The 23580-nt window shown below is 45.4% G+C and overlaps 2 protein-coding genes and 1 long non-coding RNA gene across 14 annotated transcripts; all 3 read left to right on the top strand.

Moving 5' to 3' along the window:
• Positions 1-437: 437 nt before the first annotated feature.
• On the top strand, positions 438-3933 carry LOC311165636 (uncharacterized protein). 7 transcript variants are annotated; one of them, XR_014616943.1, is made up of 3 exons: positions 438-515; positions 947-1470; positions 1697-3594. XR_014616943.1 is itself a non-coding variant. In XM_084225801.1 (3 exons), the coding sequence occupies exons 1-2, from the start codon at positions 716-718 to the stop codon at positions 1760-1762; spliced, it is 420 nt and encodes a 139-aa protein (XP_084081927.1). In that variant the 5' UTR covers positions 651-715; the 3' UTR covers positions 1763-3550; positions 3693-3933. The 7 variants fall into 7 exon arrangements, 1 of the variants encoding a protein (XP_084081927.1); XR_014616944.1 differs by having other exon boundaries at positions 453-522; positions 947-1069; XR_014616945.1 differs by having other exon boundaries at positions 453-522.
• Positions 3934-9785: 5852 nt separating this feature from the next.
• On the top strand, positions 9786-12902 carry LOC311165634 (uncharacterized protein). 5 transcript variants are annotated; one of them, XR_014616938.1, is made up of 3 exons: positions 9786-9856; positions 10470-10805; positions 11032-12902. XR_014616938.1 is itself a non-coding variant. In XM_084225797.1 (2 exons), exons 1-2 carry the CDS (start codon positions 10050-10052, stop codon positions 11095-11097), a joined length of 420 nt encoding a protein of 139 aa, XP_084081923.1. In that variant the 5' UTR covers positions 9985-10049; the 3' UTR covers positions 11098-12902. The 5 variants fall into 5 exon arrangements, 1 of the variants encoding a protein (XP_084081923.1); XR_014616939.1 differs by lacking the exon at positions 10470-10805 and adding an exon at positions 10281-10403 and having other exon boundaries at positions 9787-9856; XR_014616940.1 differs by having other exon boundaries at positions 9787-9856; positions 10281-10805.
• A 6261-nt stretch (positions 12903-19163) lies between these two features.
• On the top strand, positions 19164-22654 carry LOC311165625. 2 transcript variants are annotated; one of them, XR_014616935.1, is made up of 3 exons: positions 19164-19241; positions 19666-20638; positions 22414-22654. It is a non-coding gene; the product is annotated as an uncharacterized lncRNA (long non-coding RNA). The 2 variants fall into 2 exon arrangements; XR_014616936.1 differs by lacking the exon at positions 19164-19241 and having other exon boundaries at positions 19445-20190; positions 20417-20638.
• Positions 22655-23580: the final 926 nt, after the last annotated feature.

Below are 23580 nucleotides of genomic sequence, written 5' to 3'. Positions count from 1 at the left end.
AGGAGTTTTTGGCGGGGCTCCGCCCTGTTCTTTTTCGCCGCCTTCCCTGCCCGCAGCCCCGAGGCGCGCGGCGGCCCCCGGCTGGGGTGGGCGGCAGTGCTGCCGCCCTGTGGGCAGAGCGCGGTACTGCAGCGGCGCAGCGGCAGGCAGCCGCCAGGCCGCCATGTTGGGAGTGGCATGCCGCGGGTGTCGCGGACTCGCTTGACCTTCTCGATATGGCGGCGAAAAAGCGCGGGCAAATCGAAGGCCCCCGGTCCGTTTAACCGAGTTGCCTGTACGGAAACCCGACGCCACGGCGGCGCCGGTGGGATTTTCTGCGGCGTTTCGAGTGCCCCGGACGCGGGCTGTGTGGTCAGCGGCGCGGCGGGCGGGCGGGCGTATTTGGGCGGGTCTCTGACAGGCAGCAGGGTAAACGCCTATCTCTGCCGGGGTCCTTTCGCAGCCGTCGGGTTGGGGACGGCGTGTCGCGGACGCGCTTGACCTTCTCGAGATGGGGGGGGGGGGGGGAAATCGCAGTCTCCGGTAAGTCTGCTGCCTTGGGGACGGGCAGCGGTACCGCAGGCAGCCCCCCGCCCCGAGCCAGCGCCCTGCCCCTCGCCGCTGGGTGCCGGGGAAGGTGGAGGGGCGGCGGGAGCGAGCGGCGGGCGGGTCGGTGTCTGTGAGGGGAGGGGTGACGGGCATTCCGGAGCGGAAAGGGACGCCGCGGCTGAGAAGAATGGCGGGGCGGGGCCGGTTTCGGCGGGCGGCGGAGGCGCGGTGGCAGCGCTCCGCGGGCCGGGGGCAGCGGGCGGGGGCGGGCGAGCGGCGTCGGAACAGGGCGGCGCCCCCCGAGCCCCGTGCGCGCCCCGCTCCGGGCGGTGGAAGCGACCGCGTGCCCGAAAATCCCGCCGGGGCGGCGCAGGAGGCGGAGCGGGGTCCCGGCGCTGCCCGCCCTTTGTGCCGCCAGCTTGAAAAGGTGAGGCGAGTCGCCCGTCCCGTCCCGCCGCCTCCCTGTGCCGGTGAACTTGTGTCCGTGCTGGTTGCCGTGTCCTCGGTGGGCAGAGGGCTCTGGCCTTGGCCGGATGGGCTGGTGAGTACTGGATCACTGGGGATGTGCTTTTATGTGTTTAGTGACCTTTACAGATTTATTCCCCAGGTTTTTTGAGTTCCTAGAATGATGGAATCATTCCGGTTGGAAGGGTCTCAAAAGATCACTCGTTCCAAGGCTGCTGCCGTGGGCAGGGACGTCTTTGCCTAGGCCAGCTTGCTCAGAGCCTCATCCCAGAGCACCAATGGACACTTCAAGGCGTGGGGCAGGCACAGCATCTCTGAGCAGCCTGTGCCAGCCAGGTGCCAGAGGAGGAAGAGAACCTGGAGCAGAGAACCCGGAGCAGAGGCCGCTGCAGCTCCGTGTAGCCTTGTGTCACCGAGTGTGTGAGACAGAAGGGCCCTTGCCACGGAGGGATAGCAGCACGGAGAGATCTTTTTCGGGTAAAGCAGAGCAATGGAACGCCACAGTAGCCTTCAGTTCTTCCAGCAGGTTTGGGAACGACTTGAGGGAGGAGCAGAGCTGGCCTGGCACCTGCCAGCTCTGCAGGCAGTGGGGATGGAGTTGATCTGTTGATCTGGAGCTGCAGTGAGGCAAAGCAGGCAAAGACATCAGATAAGCCCGGGTCAAAAACTTGGCTAACCTATTTCTCCCCCTTCCTCCCAACAGGCTGTTTTGGAGCGCTCTGCAGAGATCTGCGCGGGAGGAAAAGCAGAGCCGGTCACTGAGAAGTGACGGGTGAGCTGCGGTGAGGACTGCTGCTCCCCCTGCCTTGGTGTGGGACCTCCTGAGCTCCCCTTCCCGTGGTGGCGGCGTTTCTCCTCTCATCCAGCCAAGCCAGACACCTCCGAGGTCACGAGCGGGGAAGGTTTAAGTTCCGAGATCTCCCCGGTAAGAAGCGACAGGACCAGAGGAAATGGCCTCAAGCTGCAGCAGGGAAGGCTCAGGTTGGATTCGAGGAACAATTCCTTCACTGACAGGGTGGTCAGGCACGGGAGCAGGCTGGGCGGGGAAGCCCCCATCCCCGGAGACATTTAAAGGATGTCAAGATGTGGTGTTTAGGGACCTGATTTGGGAGGGGCTTGGCAGTGCCGGGGCAGCAGCTGGGCTGGATGACCTCAGAGGGCTTTTCCAACCTGAAGGATCCTATGGTTCTGGAAAGCCTTGACTCCCCTGGCTCTACCACAGCCTCTGGATGCTGACAGAGTGAGGCTGGTCATAGGCCTTGGAGGTCCCTGTCCCCCGGGGAGGGGACAAGCCAGTGTCACCTGCAGGGAGGGTCTCGTCCTCAGAGAGCAGTCAGTGGCTCCATCCCTGCCCGGGGCTCTGTGTGCAGCCTCAGGGTGGACACCTGCCCTCAGGTTTCCCTCCGGGCATCCGGGAAGAGAACCGGGTCCATCCGTGTGACAGCTCCAGGGCTTGCAGGCTTTGGGACTTTGCAGGTGTGTGCCTCGTGACAAGGTGGCAGGGACGTGGCACTGCCTGGCAACGCTCCCGGCCTCGGATCCTTGATGCTTTCTTCCTTATCCCATAGGGATTTACCAGCAATCCTCTGTCTTTTCTTTAAAACCGTCCTTGGGATAGCTCAAAGAGAGGGTAATTGGTTATTTCAAAGCCTACGTGTTTTACCTGTTGGCACTCAAGAGAAAAGACAAAAAGCTGCTTTGCATCCTTCTGCCTGGAAGTCACTGTGACACAGGGAGGTGAGGAGGGGGCTGGCCCGGGTCAGTCTCTGCTGAGCCTCAGCCCTGGCTGCTCCTGCTTCCAGGGTGAACCCAAAAGCTGTCATGATCAAAAGAGCAGGCAGCCCTTCTGTCCTGAGTCACAGGGGCCATTTCTTCCTAGGTGACTCAGGATGGGAAATCATTCTTGGATTGTCAAAAGAAAGAAAGAAAGAAAAAAGCCATACGTGCATTTATAAGTGTGTGTATATACACATACATTTCCTTCAATGAAGAAGAAAATCTTAGGAATATCATGTCATGTCTGGCTTCCTAGAGAAGACCCTTAACTCTGGGCTTCTGAAAGCAAATGTCTGTGCATTTCTAGGACCATTTCCCTTCTTTTTGTGCCTCCCACAGTAATCCTCTCCCCTTCCCCATGGCAAAAGGAGTTTGGGGATTTTGCTGCCCTGCTCTCTCCGGGGTGTCGCAGGCTGTGTGGCAGGGAGTGAAGCCTTTGTCGCTGCTCATCAGACCTTTTCCTACAGAATTCTACCAGCAGGGATAAAATTAGATTAGACTTGTGTTACTGAGCTGTCAAGTGGAGCAGGTAACATTAGGAAAGGGTTGTTTCTGAGCTGCTGTTCAGTAGAACGTGTTTCCCCTTTCCAGCACAATGCCCCCACCCAGGAAGGGATTTTTTGTGGGTCAGCCAGATGTGCTCCTGCCTCCCACTGAGGCTCTGAGATGGAGCTGAGTTTGCATTCCAGTGCATTGGAACAGAGGGTCATCAGAAGTTTTCTCAGCTGCCTAAGGCACAGCCCCGTGGAATCGAGAGAGCCTGAGCTCCTGCGTGCTTGCTGTGAGCCTTGAGATGAGTGTGCACCATTGCAGGCTTGCAATTTCTTGAAGTGCACTAAGGGAACCAGCTCTGGGTTGGGAGGGAGGGAGGGAAATGCTCTGTATAACACGTGCCAGTTGGTCTGTGAAACTCATCCTGGCAGGACAGCATGAAGACTGGAAGTGTAAGAAGACACGGAGTGACATGGAGAATCTGACAGGAGCATCCAAAGGACAAGAGCACGAGTTTTGCTTTTTGCTTGGATTCAAACTCGGAAGTTGTAAGGAATTTTGGAAGGAGATGGGATGTTTCAGAAGAAGAGGAAGGAGGAGAAGTTGTTGTTACAGCCCTGGCAACATCTTTTGTTCTAGCTAATAGAAGAAAAAATAAAAAAGAAAAAAAAGTGTGTTTTTTTTTGTCCTTCAATAATATATTCATTGGTGGTGTATGCTGTGTTATTTTCTATTTTGGTATTATGAACTCTGTGCAATTTGTTTTTTGAGTCAAGCTGACCTTATGGATGGCTTGGTTTGTATTTGAGGTAGGATTAATTTCAGGAGGTTTCTGTAATAGACTTCTGGTACGTATTACTGGGATTTTGGTGTTGTTGATTGCATGTGTAAACGTAGAGATTTGGTAGGGCTAGCTCGGGTGCTGGAGTTTTGGGTGGTAATTGATTAGATGGCTTTTGTTAGATGCAGTTTTTAATTTTTGAAAGGGTATTTTTTGCTGTAGCGGTTTTAGGGTGGTTTTTAAGAAATGACTGTATTGTTTTATGTTGTTTCTGCTTGGTGTATGCTAAGGGCCATGGTGTGCTTCTTGAACGTGATGGTTTTAGTGTTCCCGAGTTCCGATTTATTTGTGTTGGACGAGTTTTTTTGGTTTTATTTTTGGGGACAGGGGCGTTTCTATGTTGGGTTTTTATAGGCAATATTTTTTTAATTTGGGTAGTGATATTTAGATTTTTAATTTTTATGCTTTTAATGATTTTTTTTAAATTTCTGAGAACTTTTATAGATGATTGGTTATTACTTGTGAGTTAGCATAAAGGTAGAGCTTTGGGGGCTTTTTGTAGTAATGTTTAGAGTCAGTAGTGCAGTTTTGAATTGACTGAGTTGGTTTGGTTTTTGGGTTTTTTATTGTTGTTTTGGGTTTGGTTTTTTTTTTTTTTTTTGGTTTGTTTGTTTGGGTTTTTTTTGGGTGTTTGTTTTTATTGGCAGTTATTTCATTTCCAGTGTGTATTTTGATTTTTTTCTGTTTTTGAGATACTGGTTTAGGAGGAAGTTTAGGATTAGGATGTGTAGAGGTTTTGGGCCAGTTATAGTGGGGGTTTTAAATTTCATTTCTAGTTCGGGCTCTTTGAGTTTTTAGCAGGGTTAAATGTTGTGGGATCTTTGTTCTGCTAGCAATAGAAACAGGTTTTGTTTGGATACGCTGCGACGGGATGAGCGCGCACTGCGCACCGGTGCTGACCGAGGGGCAGCGTTTCTGTGGTCCTGATTTGCTAGGTAAGTGATCTTGTATGGTTTGATCCATAGTTTAAAATAAAAACAACTATAAACTTAAAAATAAATATCATATGATAGTGGTGAACATAAATATAGAAGACAGATAGATAAATATATAAACCTATAGTGTAATGTATTATTGTAACATTGTAATCGATGAAAATTTTAGTCTATGATATAAATACAGGAATATATAAAAACAGATTGTAAAGATAAAATGTTTCAATGTAGTTAAAATAAATTGGGGATTTTTTGGTTTTTATTGTGCTATAGGTTTGGGTTTTCATAGATAATATAAAAATATCAATTCACACTTATAATATATATACCAATACTTATAAATACTTGATATAAATAAATATTAGTAAAAGAAATATCTAATAGAAAAATGATATATCTATTATTATATTAATAGGTAATCTCATATATATAATATCGATAAGTATAATAAATAACAATTTTAAATAGAATGATGAAAAATAAAATAATTTTTAAAGTTTAAATATGATTTAAATCAAGGGGTGTCTTTGGTTTTTATTGGGTGTGAGGCAGGGTTTTCATTTCAAATAATATAAGTATTTTAGAAATGTATATCTAAATATAGAAATGTATAATAAATAGATAAAGATATATAACTGTAATTAAAATATAAATATAAACATATGTAAGTAATATGAATAGATGTAATATAGAATATAAATAACATTAAATGGCAATATAAATGATAAATATCATTGTGAGTATAAATATGTAAAAATTTTAAAAAAAATTTAAATACAGTTGAAAACAAAGGAATTCTATTTGGCTTTTTTTGGGGTAGATGCAGGGGGGCTATTCTAAATAACGTCAGTGTTACAGAATGTATAAATAAATCTAAGCAGTGGAATACATGTAAAATAGAATATAAATTTATATATAATTGAAATTTATAATTACAAAGGTATAAATATTAGACAACAATATACATTATAAATAGAAATGGGAATATAAATATGAAAAATGATAGAAATAAAGTCTATTTAAATATTGTTTAAAAGAAAGGTTGTGGGTTTTTCTCAGCTGTGTTGGGGGTAGAGGCAGGAGATTTATTTTAAATAATAGAAGTGTTACAGAAGCAAAAATCTAAACCAGAAATATATAATCAATCTATAAAGATATATAAATGAATGGAAGTAATAGCAATAGATGTAATATAGAATATGAATTTATTTAGAAATAGAAGTGTATACATGAATAGAGATCAATATTCATTTTACATCTGAATATGAAAATGAAAGAATATTTTGAAAAAAAAATTTAAAACTATTTCAATATTTTTTTAAAGATATTGTCAGGTGGTTTTGGGGGTTTTTTTGGGTTTTGTTTGTTGTTGTTGTTGTTGTTGTTGTTTTTGTTTTTTAATCCTGTTGGGTTAGAGGCAGAGGATTTTTTTTTTTTCGGGGTTGTTTTTTGGCATTTATTTCGGAGGAGTTTTTGGCGGGGCTCGCCCCCGTTCTTTTTTGCCGCCTTCCCTGCCCGCTGCCCCCGGCTGGGGTGTGCGGCAGTGCTGCCACCCTGTGGGCAGAGCGCGGTACTGCAGCGGCGCAGCGGCAGGCAGCCGCCAGGCCGCCATGTTGGGAGTGGCATGCCGCGGGTGTCGCGGACTCGCTTGACCTTCTCGATATGGCGGCGAAAAAGCGCGGGCAAATCGAAGGCCCCCGGTCCGTTTAACCGAGTTGCCTGTACGGAAACCCGACGCCATGGCGGCGCCGGTGGGATTTTCTGCGGCGTTTCGAGTGCCCCGGACGCGGGCTGTGCGGTCAGCGGCGCGGCGAGCGGGCGTATTTGGGCGGGTTTCCGACAGGCATCTGCGAAAACGCCTATCTCTGCTGCGGGTCCTGTCGCGGCCGCCATGTTGGGAGTGGCAGGTCGCCGATGTCGCGGACTCGCTTGACCTTCTCAATGTGGCGGCGAAAAGGGCGGGCAAATCGAAGGCCCCCAGACCGTCTAACCGAACTGCCTGTACGGAAACCCGACGCCATGGCGGCGCCGGTGGGATTTTCTGCGGCGTTTCGAGTGCCGCGGACGCGGGCTGTGTGGTCAGCGGCGCGGCGGGCGGGCGTATTTCGGCGGGTTTCCGACAGGCATCTGCGAAAACGCCTATCTCTGCTGCGGGTCCTGTCGCGGCCGCCATGTTGGGAGTGGCGGGTCGCCGATGTCGCGGACTCGCTTGACCTTCTCAATGTGGCGGCGAAAAGGGCGGGCAACTCGAAGGCCTCGTCCCCGGTTAGTCTGCCGCCTTGTGGACAGAGAGTGGTATTGCAGAGCCCGCGTCAGCGCCCTGCCTCTCTCCAGCCGGTGGAACAGACTGCAAAAAGGCCGGTAAGATGATATATTTCTATACAGAGACATATAAACATAGATTGTCAATATAGAAACATGAAATTGTAGTTTAAAATAAATTGTGGAATGTTTGGATTTTATTAGGTTATTGGCTGGGGTTATCTTAAAATAATATAAATATAAAGAAGATAAAAATAGCAACCCAACTATTCAAATATATATTATGCATACCGATACCTAGAAACATTTAATATAAATAATAATAAGTAATAAAACTACCCAATATAAAAATAATTTTTTATTGTTATAATAAAAGGTCTTCTCTATAATATATATAATATCTATAAATAGAAAAAAAAATTACAGAAGTAGTTGTGAATATAGTTATGAATAATCAAATTATTTTAAAATCTTTAATATGGTGTAAATAAAGGGGGTCTTTGGTTTTTATTTGGTTAGAGGAAGGTAGTCTATTTTTATTAATAGAAGTAATCTAGGAATGTATATCTAAATATAGAAATATATGAAATATGTAAAAATATATATAAATAGAACTAAATTAGAAATTTAATTTTAAATATAAATATAAGAAAGTAATTGAAGAGATGTAATATAGACTATAAATAACATTATAGGGCAATAAAAATTGTAAATTTAAATGTCACTATAAATATGAAAAATATAAATATAAAAATATATCAATATAATTTAAAAGAAAGGGCTTTTTTTGTTTCCATTTGGTTAGGGGCAGGGTTTTTACTTTAAATAATATGATTATAGGTAGTATTGTTCTATATTTTGAAATATAGAAATATGTAATCAATATATTAATATAGATATAGAAACACAATATATACATAAATATAAATAATAGGAAGAGATGTAGTATAGAACACAAATAGCACCGTACATTAATATACATTTAAATGTAAATGTGGGTATAAATCTGAAAACCATAATCAAAAAAACAAACTTAAATACACTTAAAAATAAACGGGTTGTTCTCGGCTTTTATTTGGGTTAGAGGTAGGGTTGTTTTTTTAAATAATAGAAGTGTTACAGAAGTAAAAATCTTAAACAGAGATATACAATTGATATACAAGCATATGTAGAAACATATTAAAAATATATATAAGTAATAGGAGTGGATGTAATACAGAATATAAATTTATAAATAAATAGAAAATATAAATCTATAAATAAATGTTATCCATAAATATACATTTTAAACTAAAATATAATATAAATATAGAAACATATCTATTTAAATATTGTTTACAAGAAGGAGTTGTGGGGTTTTTTTGGTACTTATTCGGCTAGAGGCAGGATTTTATTTTAAAGACTATGAATATAGATATTGTTGTTTTCTATTTCTAAATATATACAAATATATAAACAAGATTTTAAAACATAGATCGAAATAAAAATATATAACTATATAAATAATAGGAAGACAGGTAATATAGAACACAAATAACACTACATATTATTAAAAATTAGAAATGTAAATGTGAGTATTAAGATGAAAAATATAATTTTAAAAAAAACTTTAAATACTGTTGAAAAGAAAGGGGTTCCTTTTGCTTTTTATTTTTTTGGGGAGAGGCAGGGGCTTCATTTGAAATAATATAATGTTTACAGAAGCAAAAAATCTTAACCAGAAATATATAATCAATAGATAAAAATATGTATAAAAACATAGAAATACATCTAAGGAATAGGAATAGATAAAATATAGAGTTTAAATTAATATCTAAATACAAATTAGAAAAATAAATTTATAAATCAACATAATACATCAATATACATGATAAATATAATTGTGAATACAAATATGAAACAATATTTTGAAAAAAAATGTAAAATATTTAAATATTTTTTAAAAGAAATTGTTGGTGGTTCAGTTTTTTTGTTTTTTTTTTTTTAAGCCTGTTGGGTTAGAGGCAGGGGTGGGGTTGTTTTTTGGCGTTTATTCCGGAGGAGTTTTTGGCGGGGCTCCGCCCTTGTTCTTTTTCGCCGCCTTCCCTGCCCGCAGCCCCGAGGCGCGCGGCGGCCCCCGGCTGGGGTGGGCGGCAGTGCTGCCGCCCTGTGGGCAGAGCGCGGTACTGCAGCGGCGCAGCGGCAGGCAGCCGCCAGGCCGCCATGTTGGGAGTGGCATGCCGCGGGTGTCGCGGACTCGCTTGACCTTCTCGATATGGCGGCGAAAAAGCGCGGGCAAATCGAAGGCCCCCGGTCCGTTTAACCGAGTTGCCTGTACGGAAACCCGACGCCACGGCGGCGCCGGTGGGATTTTCTGCGGCGTTTCGAGTGCCCCGGACGCGGGCTGTGTGGTCAGCGGCGCGGCGGGCGGGCGGGCGTATTTGGGCGGGTCTCTGACAGGCAGCAGGGTAAACGCCTATCTCTGCCGGGGTCCTTTCGCAGCCGTCGGGTTGGGGACGGCGTGTCGCGGACGCGCTTGACCTTCTCGAGATGGGGGGGGGGGAAATCGCAGTCTCCGGTAAGTCTGCTGCCTTGGGGACGGGCAGCGGTACCGCAGGCAGCCCCCCGCCCCGAGCCAGCGCCCTGCCCCTCGCCGCTGGGTGCCGGGGAAGGTGGAGGGGCGGCGGGAGCGAGCGGCGGGCGGGTCGGTGTCTGTGAGGGGAGGGGTGACGGGCATTCCGGAGCGGAAAGGGACGCCGCGGCTGAGAAGAATGGCGGGGCGGGGCCGGTTTCGGCGGGCGGCGGAGGCGCGGTGGCAGCGCTCCGCGGGCCGGGGGCAGCGGGCGGGGGCGGGCGAGCGGCGTCGGAACAGGGCGGCGCCCCCCGAGCCCCGTGCGCGCCCCGCTCCGGGCGGTGGAAGCGACCGCGTGCCCGAAAATCCCGCCGGGGCGGCGCAGGAGGCGGAGCGGGGTCCCGGCGCTGCCCGCCCTTTGTGCCGCCAGCTTGAAAAGGTGAGGCGAGTCGCCCGTCCCGTCCCGCCGCCTCCCTGTGCCGGTGAACTTGTGTCCGTGCTGGTTGCCGTGTCCTCGGTGGGCAGAGGGCTCTGGCCTTGGCCGGATGGGCTGGTGAGTACTGGATCACTGGGGATGTGCTTTTATGTGTTTAGTGACCTTTACAGATTTATTCCCCAGGTTTTTTGAGTTCCTAGAATGATGGAATCATTCCGGTTGGAAGGGTCTCAAAAGATCACCTCGTTCCAAGGCTGCTGCCGTGGGCAGGGACGTCTTTGCCTAGGCCAGCTTGCTCAGAGCCTCATCCCAGAGCACCAATGGACACTTCAAGGCGTGGGGCAGGCACAGCATCTCTGAGCAGCCTGTGCCAGCCAGGTGCCAGAGGAGGAAGAGAACCTGGAGCAGAGAACCCGGAGCAGAGGCCGCTGCAGCTCCGTGTAGCCTTGTGTCACCGAGTGTGTGAGACAGAAGGGCCCTTGCCACGGAGGGATAGCAGCACGGAGAGATCTTTTTCGGGTAAAGCAGAGCAATGGAACGCCACAGTAGCCTTCAGTTCTTCCAGCAGGTTTGGGAACGACTTGAGGGAGGAGCAGAGCTGGCCTGGCACCTGCCAGCTCTGCAGGCAGTGGGGATGGAGTTGATCTGTTGATCTGGAGCTGCAGTGAGGCAAAGCAGGCAAAGACATCAGATAAGCCCGGGTCAAAAACTTGGCTAACCTATTTCTCCCCCTTCCTCCCAACAGGCTGTTTTGGAGCGCTCTGCAGAGATCTGCGCGGGAGGAAAAGCAGAGCCGGTCACTGAGAAGTGACGGGTGAGCTGCGGTGAGGACTGCTGCTCCCCCTGCCTTGGTGTGGGACCTCCTGAGCTCCCCTTCCCGTGGTGGCGGCGTTTCTCCTCTCATCCAGCCAAGCCAGACACCTCCGAGGTCACGAGCGGGGAAGGTTTAAGTTCCGAGATCTCCCCGGTAAGAAGCGACAGGACCAGAGGAAATGGCCTCAAGCTGCAGCAGGGAAGGCTCAGGTTGGATTCGAGGAACAATTCCTTCACTGACAGGGTGGTCAGGCACGGGAGCAGGCTGGGCGGGGAAGCCCCCATCCCCGGAGACATTTAAAGGATGTCAAGATGTGGTGTTTAGGGACCTGATTTGGGAGGGGCTTGGCAGTGCCGGGGCAGCAGCTGGGCTGGATGACCTCAGAGGGCTTTTCCAACCTGAAGGATCCTATGGTTCTGGAAAGCCTTGACTCCCCTGGCTCTACCACAGCCTCTGGATGCTGACAGAGTGAGGCTGGTCATAGGCCTTGGAGGTCCCTGTCTCCCAGGGAGGGGACAAGGCAGTGTCACCTGCAGGGAGGGTCTCGTCCTCAGAGAGCAGTCAGTGGCTCCATCCCTGCCCGGGGCTCTGTGTGCAGCCTCAGGGTGGACACCTGCCCTCAGGTTTCCCTCCGGGCATCCGGGAAGAGAACCGGGTCCATCCGTGTGACAGCTCCAGGGCTTGCAGGCTTTGGGACTTTGCAGGTGTGTGCCTCGTGACAAGGTGGCAGGGACGTGGCACTGCCTGGCAACGCTCCCGGCCTCGGATCCTTGCTGCTTTCTTCCTTATCCCATAGGGATTTACCAGCAATCCTCTGTCTTTTCTTTAAAACCGTCCTTGGGATAGCTCAAAGAGAGGGTAATTGGTTATTTCAAAGCCTACGTGTTTTACCTGTTGGCACTCAAGAGAAAAGACAAAAAGCTGCTTTGCATCCTTCTGCCTGGGAGTCACTGTGACACAGGGAGGTGAGGAGGGGGCTGGCCCGGGTCAGTCTCTGCTGAGCCTCAGCCCTGGCTGCTCCTGCTTCCAGGGTGAACCCAAAAGCTGTCATGATCAAAAGAGCAGGCAGCCCCTCTGTCCTGAGTCACAGGGGCCATTTCTTCCTAAGTGACTCGAGACGGGAAATCATTCTTGGATTGTCAAAAGAAAGAAAGAAAAAAAAAAGCCGTATGTCCATTTATAAGTGTGTGTATATACACATACATTTCCTTCAATGAAGCAGAAAATCTTAGGAATATCATGTCACGTCTGGCTTCCTAGAGAAGACCCTTAACTCTGGGCTTCTGAAAGCAAATGTCTGTGCATTTATAGGACCCTTTCCCTTCTTTTTGTGCCTCCCACAGTAATCCTCTCCCCTTCCCCATGGCAAAAGGAGTTTGGGGATTTTGCTGCCCTGCTCTCTCCGGGGTGTCGCAGGCTGTGTGGCAGGGAGTGAAGCCTTTGTCGCTGCTCATCAGACCTTTTCCTACAGAATTCTAGCAGCAGGGATAAAATTAGATTAGACTTGTGTTACTGAGCTGTCAAGTGGAGCAGGTAACATTAGGAAAGGGTTGTTTCTGAGCTGCTGTTCAGTAGAACGTGTTTCCCCTTTCCAGCACAATGCCCCCACCCAGGAAGGGATTTTTTGTGGGTCAGCCAGATGTGCTCCTGCCTCCCACTGAGGCTCTGAGATGGAGCTGAGTTTGCATTCCAGTGCATTGGAACAGAGGGTCATCAGAAGTTTTCTCAGCTGCCTAAGGCACAGCCCCGTGGAATCGAGAGAGCCTGAGCTCCTGCATGCTTGCTGTGAGCCTTGAGATGAGTGTGCACCATTGCAGGCTTGCAATTTCTTGAAGTGCACTAAGGGAACCAGCTCTGGGTTGGGAGGGAGGGAGGGAAATGCTCTGTATAACACGTGCCAGTTCGTCTGTGAAACTCATCCTGGCAGGACAGCATGAAGACTGGAAGTGTAAGAAGACACGGAGTGACACGGAGAATCTGACAGGAGCATCCAAAGGACAAGAGCACGAGTTTTGCTTTTTGCTTGGATTCAAACTCGGAAGTTGTAAGGAATTTTGGAAGGAGATGGGATGTTTCAGAAGAAGAGGAAGGAGGAGAAGTTGTTGTTACAGCCCTGGCAACATCTTTTGTTCTAGCTAATAGAAGAAAAAATAAAAAAGAAAAAAAAGTGTGTTTTTTTTTGTCCTTCAATAATATATTCATTGGTGGTGTATGCTGTGTTATTTTCTATTTTGGTATTATGAACTCTGTGCAATTTGTTTTTTGAGTCAAGCTGACTTTATGGATGGCTTGGTTTGTATTTGAGGTAGGATTAATTTCAGGAGGTTTCTGTAATAGACTTCTGGTACGTATTACTGGGATTTTGGTGTTGTTGATTGCATGTGTAAACATAGAGATTTGGTAGGGCTAGCTCGGGTGCTGGAGTTTTGGGTGGTAATTGATTAGATGGCTTTTGTTAGATGCAGTTTTTAATTTTTGAAAGGGTATTTTTTACTGTAGCGGTTTTAGGGTGGTTTTTAAGAAATGACTGTATTGTTTTATGTTGTTTCTGCTTGGTGTATTCTAAGGGCCATGGTGTGCTTCTTGAACGTGATGGTTTTAGTGTTCCCGAGTTCCGATTTATTTGTGTTGGACGAGTTTTTTTGGTTTTATTTTTGGGGACAGGGGCGTTTCTATGTTGGGTTTTTATAGGCAATATTTTTTTAATTTGGGTAGTGATATTTTTTAGTATTTTAATAGTTTAGATTTTTAATTTTTATGCTTTTAATGATTTTTTTTAAATTTCTGAGAACTTTTATAGATGATTGGTTATTACTTGTGAGTTAGCATAAAGGTAGAGCTTTGGGGGCTTTTTGTAGTAATGTTTAGAGTCAGTAGTGCAGTTTTGAATTGACTGAGTTGGTTTGGTTTTTGGGTTTTTTTTTGTTGTTTTGGGGTTTTTTTTTTTGGTTTGTTTGTTTGGGTTTTTTTTGGGTGTTTGTTTTTATTGGCAGTTATTTCATTTCCAGTGTGTATTTTGATTTTTTTCTGTTTTTGAGATACTGGTTTAGGAGGAAGTTTAGGATTAGGATGTGTAGAGGTTTTGGGCCAGTTATAGTGGGGGTTTTAAATTTCATTTCTAGTTCGGGCTCTTTGAGTTTTTAGCAGGGTTAAATGTTGTGAGATCTTTGTTCTGCTAGCAATAGAAACGGGTTTTGTTTGGATACGCTGCGACGGGATGAGCGCACCGGTGCTGACCGAGGGGCAGCGTTTCTGTGGTCCTGATTTGCTAGGTAAGTGATCTTGTACGGTTTGATCCATAGTTTAAAATAAAAACAACTATAAACTTAAAAATAAATATCATATGATAGTGGTGAACATAAATATAGAAGACAGATAGATAAATATATAAACCTATAGTGTAATGTATTATTGTAACATTGTAATCGATGAAAATTTTAGTCTATGATATAAATACAGGAATATATAAAAACAGATTGTAAAGATAAAATGTTTCAATGTAGTTAAAATAAATTGGGGATTTTTTGGTTTTTATTGTGCTATAGGTTTGGGTTTTCATAGATAATATAAAAATATCAATTCACACTTATAATATATATACCAATACTTATAAATACTTGATATAAATAAATATTAGTAAAAGAAATATCTAATAGAAAAATGATATATCTATTATTATATTAATAGGTAATCTCATATATATAATATCGATAAGTATAATAAATAACAATTTTAAATAGAATGATGAAAAATAAAATAATTTTTAAAGTTTAAATATGATTTAAATCAAGGGGTGTCTTTGGTTTTTATTGGGTGTGAGGCAGGGTTTTCATTTCAAATAATATAAGTATTTTAGAAATGTATATCTAAATATAGAAATGTATAATAAATAGATAAAGATATATAACTGTAATTAAAATATAAATATAAACATATGTAAGTAATATGAATAGATGTAATATAGAATATAAATAACATTAAATGGCAATATAAATGATAAATATCATTGTGAGTATAAATATGTAAAAATTTAAAAAAAAATTTAAATACAGTTGAAAACAAAGGAATTCTATTTGGCTTTTTTTGGGGTAGATGCAGGGGGGCTATTCTAAATAACGTCAGTGTTACAGAATGTATAAATAAATCTAAGCAGTGGAATACATGTAAAATAGAATATAAATTTATATATAATTGAAATTTATAATTACAAAGGTATAAATATTAGACAACAATATACATTATAAATAGAAATGGGAATATAAATATGAAAAATGATAGAAATAAAGTCTATTTAAATATTGTTTAAAAGAAAGGTTGCGGGTTTTTCTCAGCTGTGTTGGGGGTAGAGGCAGGAGATTTATTTTAAATAATAGAAGTGTTACAGAAGCAAAAATCTAAACCAGAAATATATAATCAATCTATAAAGATATGTAAATGAATGGAAGTAATAGCAATAGATGTAATATAGAATATGAATTTATTTAGAAATAGAAGTGTATACATGAATAGAGATCAATATTCATTTTACATCTGAATATGAATATGAAAGAATATTTTGAAAAAAAAATTTAAAACTATTTCAATATTTTTTTAAAGATATTGTCAGGTGGTTTTGGGGGTTTTTTTTGGTTTCGTTTTTTTGTTGTTGTTGTTGTTGTTGTTGTTTTTGTTTTTGTTTTTTAATCCTGTTGGGTTAGAGGCAGAGGATTTTTTTTTTTTCGGGGTTGTTTTTTGGCATTTATTTCGGAGGAGTTTTTGGCGGGGCTCGGCCCCGTTCTTTTTTGCCGCCTTCCCTGCCCGCTGCCCCCGGCTGGGGTGTGCGGCAGTGCTGCCACCCTGTGGGCAGAGCGCGGTACTGCAGCGGCGCAGCGGCAGGCAGCCGCCGGGCCGCCATGTTGGGAGTGGCATGCCGCGGGTGTCGCGGACTCGCTTGACCTTCTCGATATGGCGGCGAAAAAGCGCGGGCAAATCGAAGGCCCCCGGTCCGTTTAACCGAGTTGCCTGTACGGAAACCCGACGCCATGGCGGCGCCGGTGGGATTTTCTGCGGCGTTTCGAGTGCCCCGAACGCGGGCTGTGTGGTCAGCGGCGCGGCGGGCGGGCGTATTTGGGCGGGTTTCCGACAGGCATCTGCGAAAACGCCTATCCCTGCTGCGGGTCCTGTCGCGGCCGCCATGTTGGGAGTGGCAGGTCGCCGATGTCGCGGACTCGCTTGACCTTCTCAATGTGGCGGCGAAAAGGGCGGGCAACTCGAAGGCCCCCAGACCGTCTAACCGAACTGCCTGTACGGAAACCCGACGCCATGGCGGCGCCGGTGGGATTTTCTGCGGCGTTTCGAGTGCCGCGGACGCGGGCTGTGTGGTCAGCGGCGCGGCGAGCGGGCGTATTTCGGCGGGTTTCCGACAGGCATCTGCGAAAACGCCTATCCCTGCTGCGGGTCCTGTCGCGGCCGCCATGTTGGGAGTGGCGGGTCGCCGATGTCGCGGACGCGCTTGACCTTCTCAATGTGGCGGCGAAAAGGGCGGGCAACTCGAAGGCCTCGTCCCCGGTTAGTCTGCCGCCTTGTGGACAGAGAGTGGTATTGCAGAGCCCGCGTCAGCGCCCTGCCCCTCTCCAGCCGGTGGAACAGACTGCAAAAAGGCCGGTAAGATGATATATTTCTATACAGAGACATATAAACATAGATTGTAAATATAGAAACGTTAAATTGTAGTTTAAAATAAATTGTGGAATGTTTGGATTTTATTAGGTTATTGGCTGGGGTTATCTTAAAATAATATAAATATAAAGAAGATAAAAATAGCAATCCAACTATTCAAATATATATTATGCATACCGATACCTAGAAACATTTAATATAAATAATAATAAGTAATAAAACTACCCAATATAAAAATAATTTTTTATTGTTATAATAAAAGGTCTTCTCTATAATATATATAATATCTATAAATAGAAAAAAAAAATTACAGAAGTAGTTGTGAATATAGTTATGAATAATCAAATTATTTTAAAATCTTTAATATGGTGTAAATAAAGGGGGTCTTTGGTTTTTATTTGGTTAGAGGAAGGTAGTCTATTTTTATTAATAGAAGTAATCTAGGAATGTATATCTAAATATAGAAATATATGAAATATGTAAAAATATATATAAATAGAACTAAATTAGAAATTTAATTTTAAATATAAATATAAGAAAGTAATTGAAGAGATGTAATATAGACTATAAATAACATTATAGGGCAATAAAAATTGTAAATTTAAATGTCACTATAAATATGAAAAATATAAATATAAAAATATATCAATATAATTTAAAAGAAAGGGCTTTTTTTGTTTCCATTTGGTTAGGGGCAGGGTTTTTACTTTAAATAATATGATTATAGGTAGTATTGTTCTATATTTTGAAATATAGAAATATGTAATCAATATATTAATATAGATATAGAAACACAATATATACATAAATATAAATAATAGGAAGAGATGTAGTATAGAACACAAATAGCACCGTACATTAATATACATTTAAATGTAAATGTGGGTATAAATCTGAAAACCATAATCAAAAAAACAAACTTAAATACACTTAAAAATAAACGGGTTGTTCTCGGCTTTTATTTGGGTTAGAGGTAGGGTTGTTTTTTTAAATAATAGAAGTGTTACAGAAGTAAAAATCTTAAACAGAGATATACAATTGATATACAAGCATATGTAGAAACATATTAAAAATATATATAAGTAATACGAGTGGATGTAATACAGAATATAAATTTATAAATAAATAGAAAATATAAATCTATAAATAAATGTTATCCATAAATATACATTTTAAACTAAAATATAATATAAATATAGAAACATATCTATTTAAATATTGTTTACAAGAAGGAGTTGTGGGGTTTTTTTGGTACTTATTCGGCTAGAGGCAGGATTTTATTTTAAAGACTATGAATATAGATATTGTTGTTTTCTATTTCTAAATATATACAAATATATAAACAAGATTTTAAAACATAGATCGAAATAAAAATATATAACTATATAAATAATAGGAAGACAGGTAATATAGAACACAAATAACACTACATATTATTAAAAATTAGAAATGTAAATGTGAGTATTAAGATGAAAAATATAATTTTTAAAAAAACTTTAAATACTGTTGAAAAGAAAGGGGTTCCTTTTGCTTTGTTTTTTTTTGGGTAGAGGCAGGGGCTTCATTTGAAATAATATAATGTTTACAGAAGCAAAAAATCTTAACCAGAAATATATAATCAATAGATAAAAATATGTATAAAAACATAGAAATACATCTAAGGAATAGGAATAGATAAAATATAGAGTTTAAATTAATATCTAAATACAAATTAGAAAAATAAATTTATAAATCAACATAATACATCAATATACATGACAAATATAATTGTGAATACAAATATGAAACAATATTTTGAAAAAAAATGTAAAATATTTAAATATTTTTTTAAAGAAATTGTTGGTGGTTCAGTTGTATGTTTTTTTTTTTTTTTTTTTTTGGTTTTTTTTTTTTTTTTTTTTTTAAGCCTGTTGGGTTAGAGGCAGGGGTGGGGTTGTTTTTTGGCGTTTATTTCGGAGGAGTTTTTGGCGGAGCTCCGCCCTGTTCTTTTTCGCCGCCTTCCCTGCCCGCAGCCCCGAGGCGCGCGGCGGCCCCCGGCTGGGGTGGGCGGCAGTGCTGCCGCCCTGTGGGCAGAGCGCGGTACTGCAGCGGCGCAGCGGCAGGCAGCCGCCAGGCCGCCATGTTGGGAGTGGCATGCCGCGGGTGTCGCGGACTCGCTTGACCTTCTCGATATGGCGGCGAAAAAGCGCGGGCAAATCGAAGGCCCCCGGTCCGTTTAACCGAGTTGCCTGTACGGAAACCCGACGCCATGGCGGCGCCGGTGGGATTTTTTGCGGCGTTTCGAGTGCCCCGGACGCGGGCTGTGTGGTCAGCGGCGCGGCGGGCGGGCGGGCGTATTTGGGCGGGTCTCTGACAGGCAGCAGGGTAAACGCCTATCTCTGCCGGGGTCCTTTCGCAGCCGTCGGGTTGGGGACGGCGTGTCGCGGACGCGCTTGACCTTCTCGAGATGGGGGGGGGGGGGGGGGGGGGAATCGCAGTCTCCGGTAAGTCTGCTGCCTTGGGGACAGGGAGTGGTACCGCAGGCACCCCCCCGCCCCGAGCCAGCGCCCTGCCCCTCGCCGCTGGGTGCCGGGGAAGGTGGAGGGGTGGCGGGAGCGAGCGGCGGGCGGGTCGGTGTCTGTGAGGGGAGGGGTGACGGGCATTCTGGAGCGCAAAGGGACGCCGCGGCTGAGAAGAATGGCGGGGCGGGGCCGGTTTCGGCGGGCGGCGGAGGCGCGGTGGCAGCGCTCCGCGGGCCGGGGGCAGCGGGCGGGGGCGGGCGAGCGGCGTCGGAACAGGGCTGCGCTCCCCGAGCCCCGTGCGCGCCCCGCTCCGGGCGGTGGAAGCGACCGCGTGCCCGAAAATCCCGCCGGGGCGGCGCAGGAGGCGGAGCGGGGTCCCGGCGCTGCCCGCCCTTTGTGCCGCCAGCTTGAAAAGGTGAGGCGAGTCGCCCGTCCCGTCCCGCCGCCTCCTTGTGCCGGTGAACTTGTGTCCGTGCTGGTTGCCGTGTCCTCGGTGGGCAGAGGGCTCTGACCTTGGCCGGATGGGCTGGTGAGTACTGGATCACTGGGGATGTGCTTTTATGTGTTTAGTGACCTTTACAGATTTATTCCCCAGGTTTTTTGAGTTCCTAGAATGATGGAATCATTCCGGTTGGAAGGGTCTCAAAAGATCACCTCGTTCCAAGGCTGCTGCCGTGGGCAGGGACGTCTTTGCCTAGGCCAGCTTGCTCAGAGCCTCATCCCAGAGCACCAATGGACACTTCAAGGCGTGGGGCAGGCACAGCATCTCCGAGCAGCCTGTGCCAGCCAGGTGCCAGAGGAGGAAGAGAACCTGGAGCAGAGAACCCGGAGCAGAGGCCGCTGCAGCTCCGTGTAGCCTTGTGTCACCGAGTGTGTGAGACAGAAAGGCCCTTGCCACGGAGGGATAGCAGCACGGAGAGATCTTTTTCGGGTAAAGCAGAGCAATGGAACGCCACAGTAGCCTTCAGTTCTTCCAGCAGGTTTGGGAACGACTTGAAGGAGGAGCAGAGCTGGCCTGGCACCTGCCAGCTCTGCAGGCAGTGGGGATGGAGTTGATCTGTTGATCTGGAGCTGCAGTGAGGCAAAGCAGGCAAAGACATCAGATAAGCCTGGGTCAAAAACTTGGCTAACCTATTTCTCCCCCTTCCTCCCAACAGGCGGTTTTGGAGCGCTCTGCAGAGATCTGCGCGGGAGGAAAAGCAGAGCCGGTCACTGAGAAGTGACGTGTGAGCTGCGGTGAGGACTGCTGCTCCCCCTGCCTTGGTGTGGGACCTCCTGAGCTCCCCTTCCCGTGGTGGCGGCGTTTCTCCTCTCATCCAGCCAAGCCAGACACCTCCGAGGTCACGAGCAGGGAAGGTTTAAGTTCCGAGATCTCCCCGGTAAGAAGCGACAGGACCAGAGGAAATGGCCTCAAGCTGCAGCAGGGAAGGCTCAGGTTGGATTCGAGGAACAATTCCTTCACTGACAGGGTGGTCAGGCACGGGAGCAGGCTGGGCGGGGAAGCCCCCGTCCCCGGAGACATTTAAAGGATGTCAAGATGTGGTGTTTAGGGACCTGATTTGGGAGGGGCTTGGCAGTGCCGGGGCAGCAGCTGGGCTGGATGACCTCAGAGGGCTTTTCCAACCTGAAGGATCCTATGGTTCTGGAAAGCCTTGACTCCCCTGGCTCTACCACAGCCTCTGGATGCTGACAGAGTGAGGCTGGTCATAGGCCTTGGAGGTCCCTGTCCCCCGGGGAGGGGACAAGCCAGTGTCACCTGCAGGGAGGGTCTCGTCCTCAGAGAGCAGTCAGTGGCTCCATCCCTGCCCGGGGCTCTGTGTGCAGCCTCAGGGTGGACACCTGCCCTCAGGTTTCCCTCTGGGCATCCGGGAAGAGAACCGGGTCCATCCGTGTGACAGCTCCAGGGCTTGCAGGCTTTGGGACTTTGCAGGTGTGTGCCTCGTGACAAGGTGGCAGGGACGTGGCACTGCCTGGCAACGCTCCCGGCCTCGGATCCTTGCTGCTTTCTTCCTTATCCCATAGGGATTTACCAGCAATCCTCTGTCTTTTCTTTAAAACCGTCCTTGGGATAGCTCAAAGAGAGGGTAATTGGTTATTTCAAAGCCTACGTGTTTTACCTGTTGGCACTCAAGAGAAAAGACAAAAAGCTGCTTTGCATCCTTCTGCCTGGAAGTCACTGTGACACAGGGAGGTGAGGAGGGGGCTGGCCCGGGTCAGTCTCTGCTGAGCCTCAGCCCTGGCTGCTCCTGCTTCCAGGGTGAACCCAAAAGCTGTCATGATCAAAAGAGCAGGCAGCCCCTCTGTCCTGAGTCACAGGGGCCATTTCTTCCTAAGTGACTCGAGACGGGAAATCATTCTTGGATTGTCAAAAGAAAGAAAGAAAAAAAAAAAGCCGTATGTCCATTTATAAGTGTGTGTATATACACATACATTTCCTTCAATGAAGCAGAAAATCTTAGGAATATCATGTCACGTCTGGCTTCCTAGAGAAGACCCTTAACTCTGGGCTTCTGAAAGCAAATGTCTGTGCATTTCTAGGACCATTTCCCTTCTTTTTGTGCCTCCCACAGTAATCCTCTCCCCTTCCCCATGGCAAGAGGAGTTTGGGGATTTTGCTGCCCTGCTCTCTCCGGGGTGTCGCAGGCTGTGTGGCAGGGAGTGAAGCCTTTGTCGCTGCTCATCAGACCTTTTCCTACAGAATTCTAGCAGCAGGGATAAAATTAGATTAGACTTGTGTTACTGAGCTGTCAAGTGGAGCAGGTAACATTAGGAAAGGGTTGTTTCTGAGCTGCTGTTCAGTAGAAGGTGTTTCCCCTTTCCAGCACAATGCCCCCACCCAGGAAGGGATTTTTTGTGGGTCAGCCAGATGTGCTCCTGCCTCCCACTGAGGCTCTGAGATGGAGCTGAGTTTGCATTCCAGTGCATTGGAACAGAGGGTCATCAGAAGTTTTCTCAGCTGCCTAAGGCACAGCCCCGTGGAATCGAGAGAGCCTGAGCTCCTGCATGCTTGCTGTGAGCCTTGAGATGAGTGTGCACCATTGCAGGCTTGCAATTTCTTGAAGTGCACTAAGGGAACCAGCTCTGGGTTGGGAGGGAGGGAGGGAAATGCTCTGTATAACACGTGCCAGTTCGTCTGTGAAACTCATCCTGGCAGGACAGCATGAAGACTGGAAGTGTAAGAAGACACGGAGTGACACGGAGAATCTGACAGGAGCATCCAAAGGACAAGAGCACGAGTTTTGCTTTTTGCTTGGATTCAAACTCGGAAGTTGTAAGGAATTTTGGAAGGAGATGGGATGTTTCAGAAGAAGAGGAAGGAGGAGAAGTTGTTGTTACAGCCCTGGCAACATCTTTTGTTCTAGCTAATAGAAGAAAAAATAAAAAAGAAAAAAAAGTGTGTTTTTTTTTGTCCTTCAATAATATATTCATTGGTGGTGTATGCTGTGTTATTTTCTATTTTGGTATTATGAACTCTGTGCAATTTGTTTTTTGAGTCAAGCTGACTTTATGGATGGCTTGGTTTGTATTTGAGGTAGGATTAATTTCAGGAGGTTTCTGTAATAGACTTCTGGTACGTATTACTGGGATTTTGGTGTTGTTGATTGCATGTGTAAACATAGAGATTTGGTAGGGCTAGCTCGGGTGCTGGAGTTTTGGGTGGTAATTGATTAGATGGCTTTTGTTAGATGCAGTTTTTAATTTTTGAAAGGGTATTTTTTACTGTAGCGGTTTTAGGGTGGTTTTTAAGAAATGACTGTATTGTTTTATGTTGTTTCTGCTTGGTGTATTCTAAGGGCCATGGTGTGCTTCTTGAACGTGATGGTTTTAGTGTTCCCGAGTTCCGATTTATTTGTGTTGGACGAGTTTTTTTGGTTTTATTTTTGGGGACAGGGGCGTTTCTATGTTGGGTTTTTATAGGCAATATTTTTTTAATTTGGGTAGTGATATTTTTTAGTATTTTAATAGTTTAGATTTTTAATTTTTATGCTTTTAATGATTTTTTTTAAATTTCTGAGAACTTTTATAGATGATTGGTTATTACTTGTGAGTTAGCATAAAGGTAGAGCTTTGGGGGCTTTTTGTAGTAATGTTTAGAGTCAGTAGTGCAGTTTTGAATTGACTGAGTTGGTTTGGTTTTTGGGTTTTTTTTTGTTGTTTTGGGGTTTTTTTTTTTGGTTTGTTTGTTTGGGTTTTTTTTGGGTGTTTGTTTTTATTGGCAGTTATTTCATTTCCAGTGTGTATTTTGATTTTTTTCTGTTTTTGAGATACTGGTTTAGGAGGAAGTTTAGGATTAGGATGTGTAGAGGTTTTGGGCCAGTTA

The sequence above is a fragment of the Fringilla coelebs genome, assembly GCF_963513975.1.
Source record: "Fringilla coelebs genome assembly, chromosome: Z".
Lineage (NCBI taxonomy): Eukaryota > Metazoa > Chordata > Aves > Passeriformes > Fringillidae > Fringilla > Fringilla coelebs.
This window is presented reverse-complemented; position numbering and strand designations above follow the sequence as displayed.

Bases quoted from the DNA above. Each gene is read 5' to 3' on its own strand.
- LOC311165634 (XM_084225797.1), top strand. From the start codon at position 10,050: ATGGCGGGGCGGGGCCGGTTTCGGCGGGCGGCGGAGGCGCGGTGGCAG. The intron at 10,404-11,031 runs GTGAGTACTGGA...TCCTCCCAACAG, and splicing joins GGCCTTGGCCGGATGGGCTG to GCTGTTTTGGAGCGCTCTGC.
- LOC311165636 (XM_084225801.1), top strand. From the start codon at position 716: ATGGCGGGGCGGGGCCGGTTTCGGCGGGCGGCGGAGGCGCGGTGGCAG. The intron at 1,070-1,696 runs GTGAGTACTGGA...TCCTCCCAACAG, and splicing joins GGCCTTGGCCGGATGGGCTG to GCTGTTTTGGAGCGCTCTGC.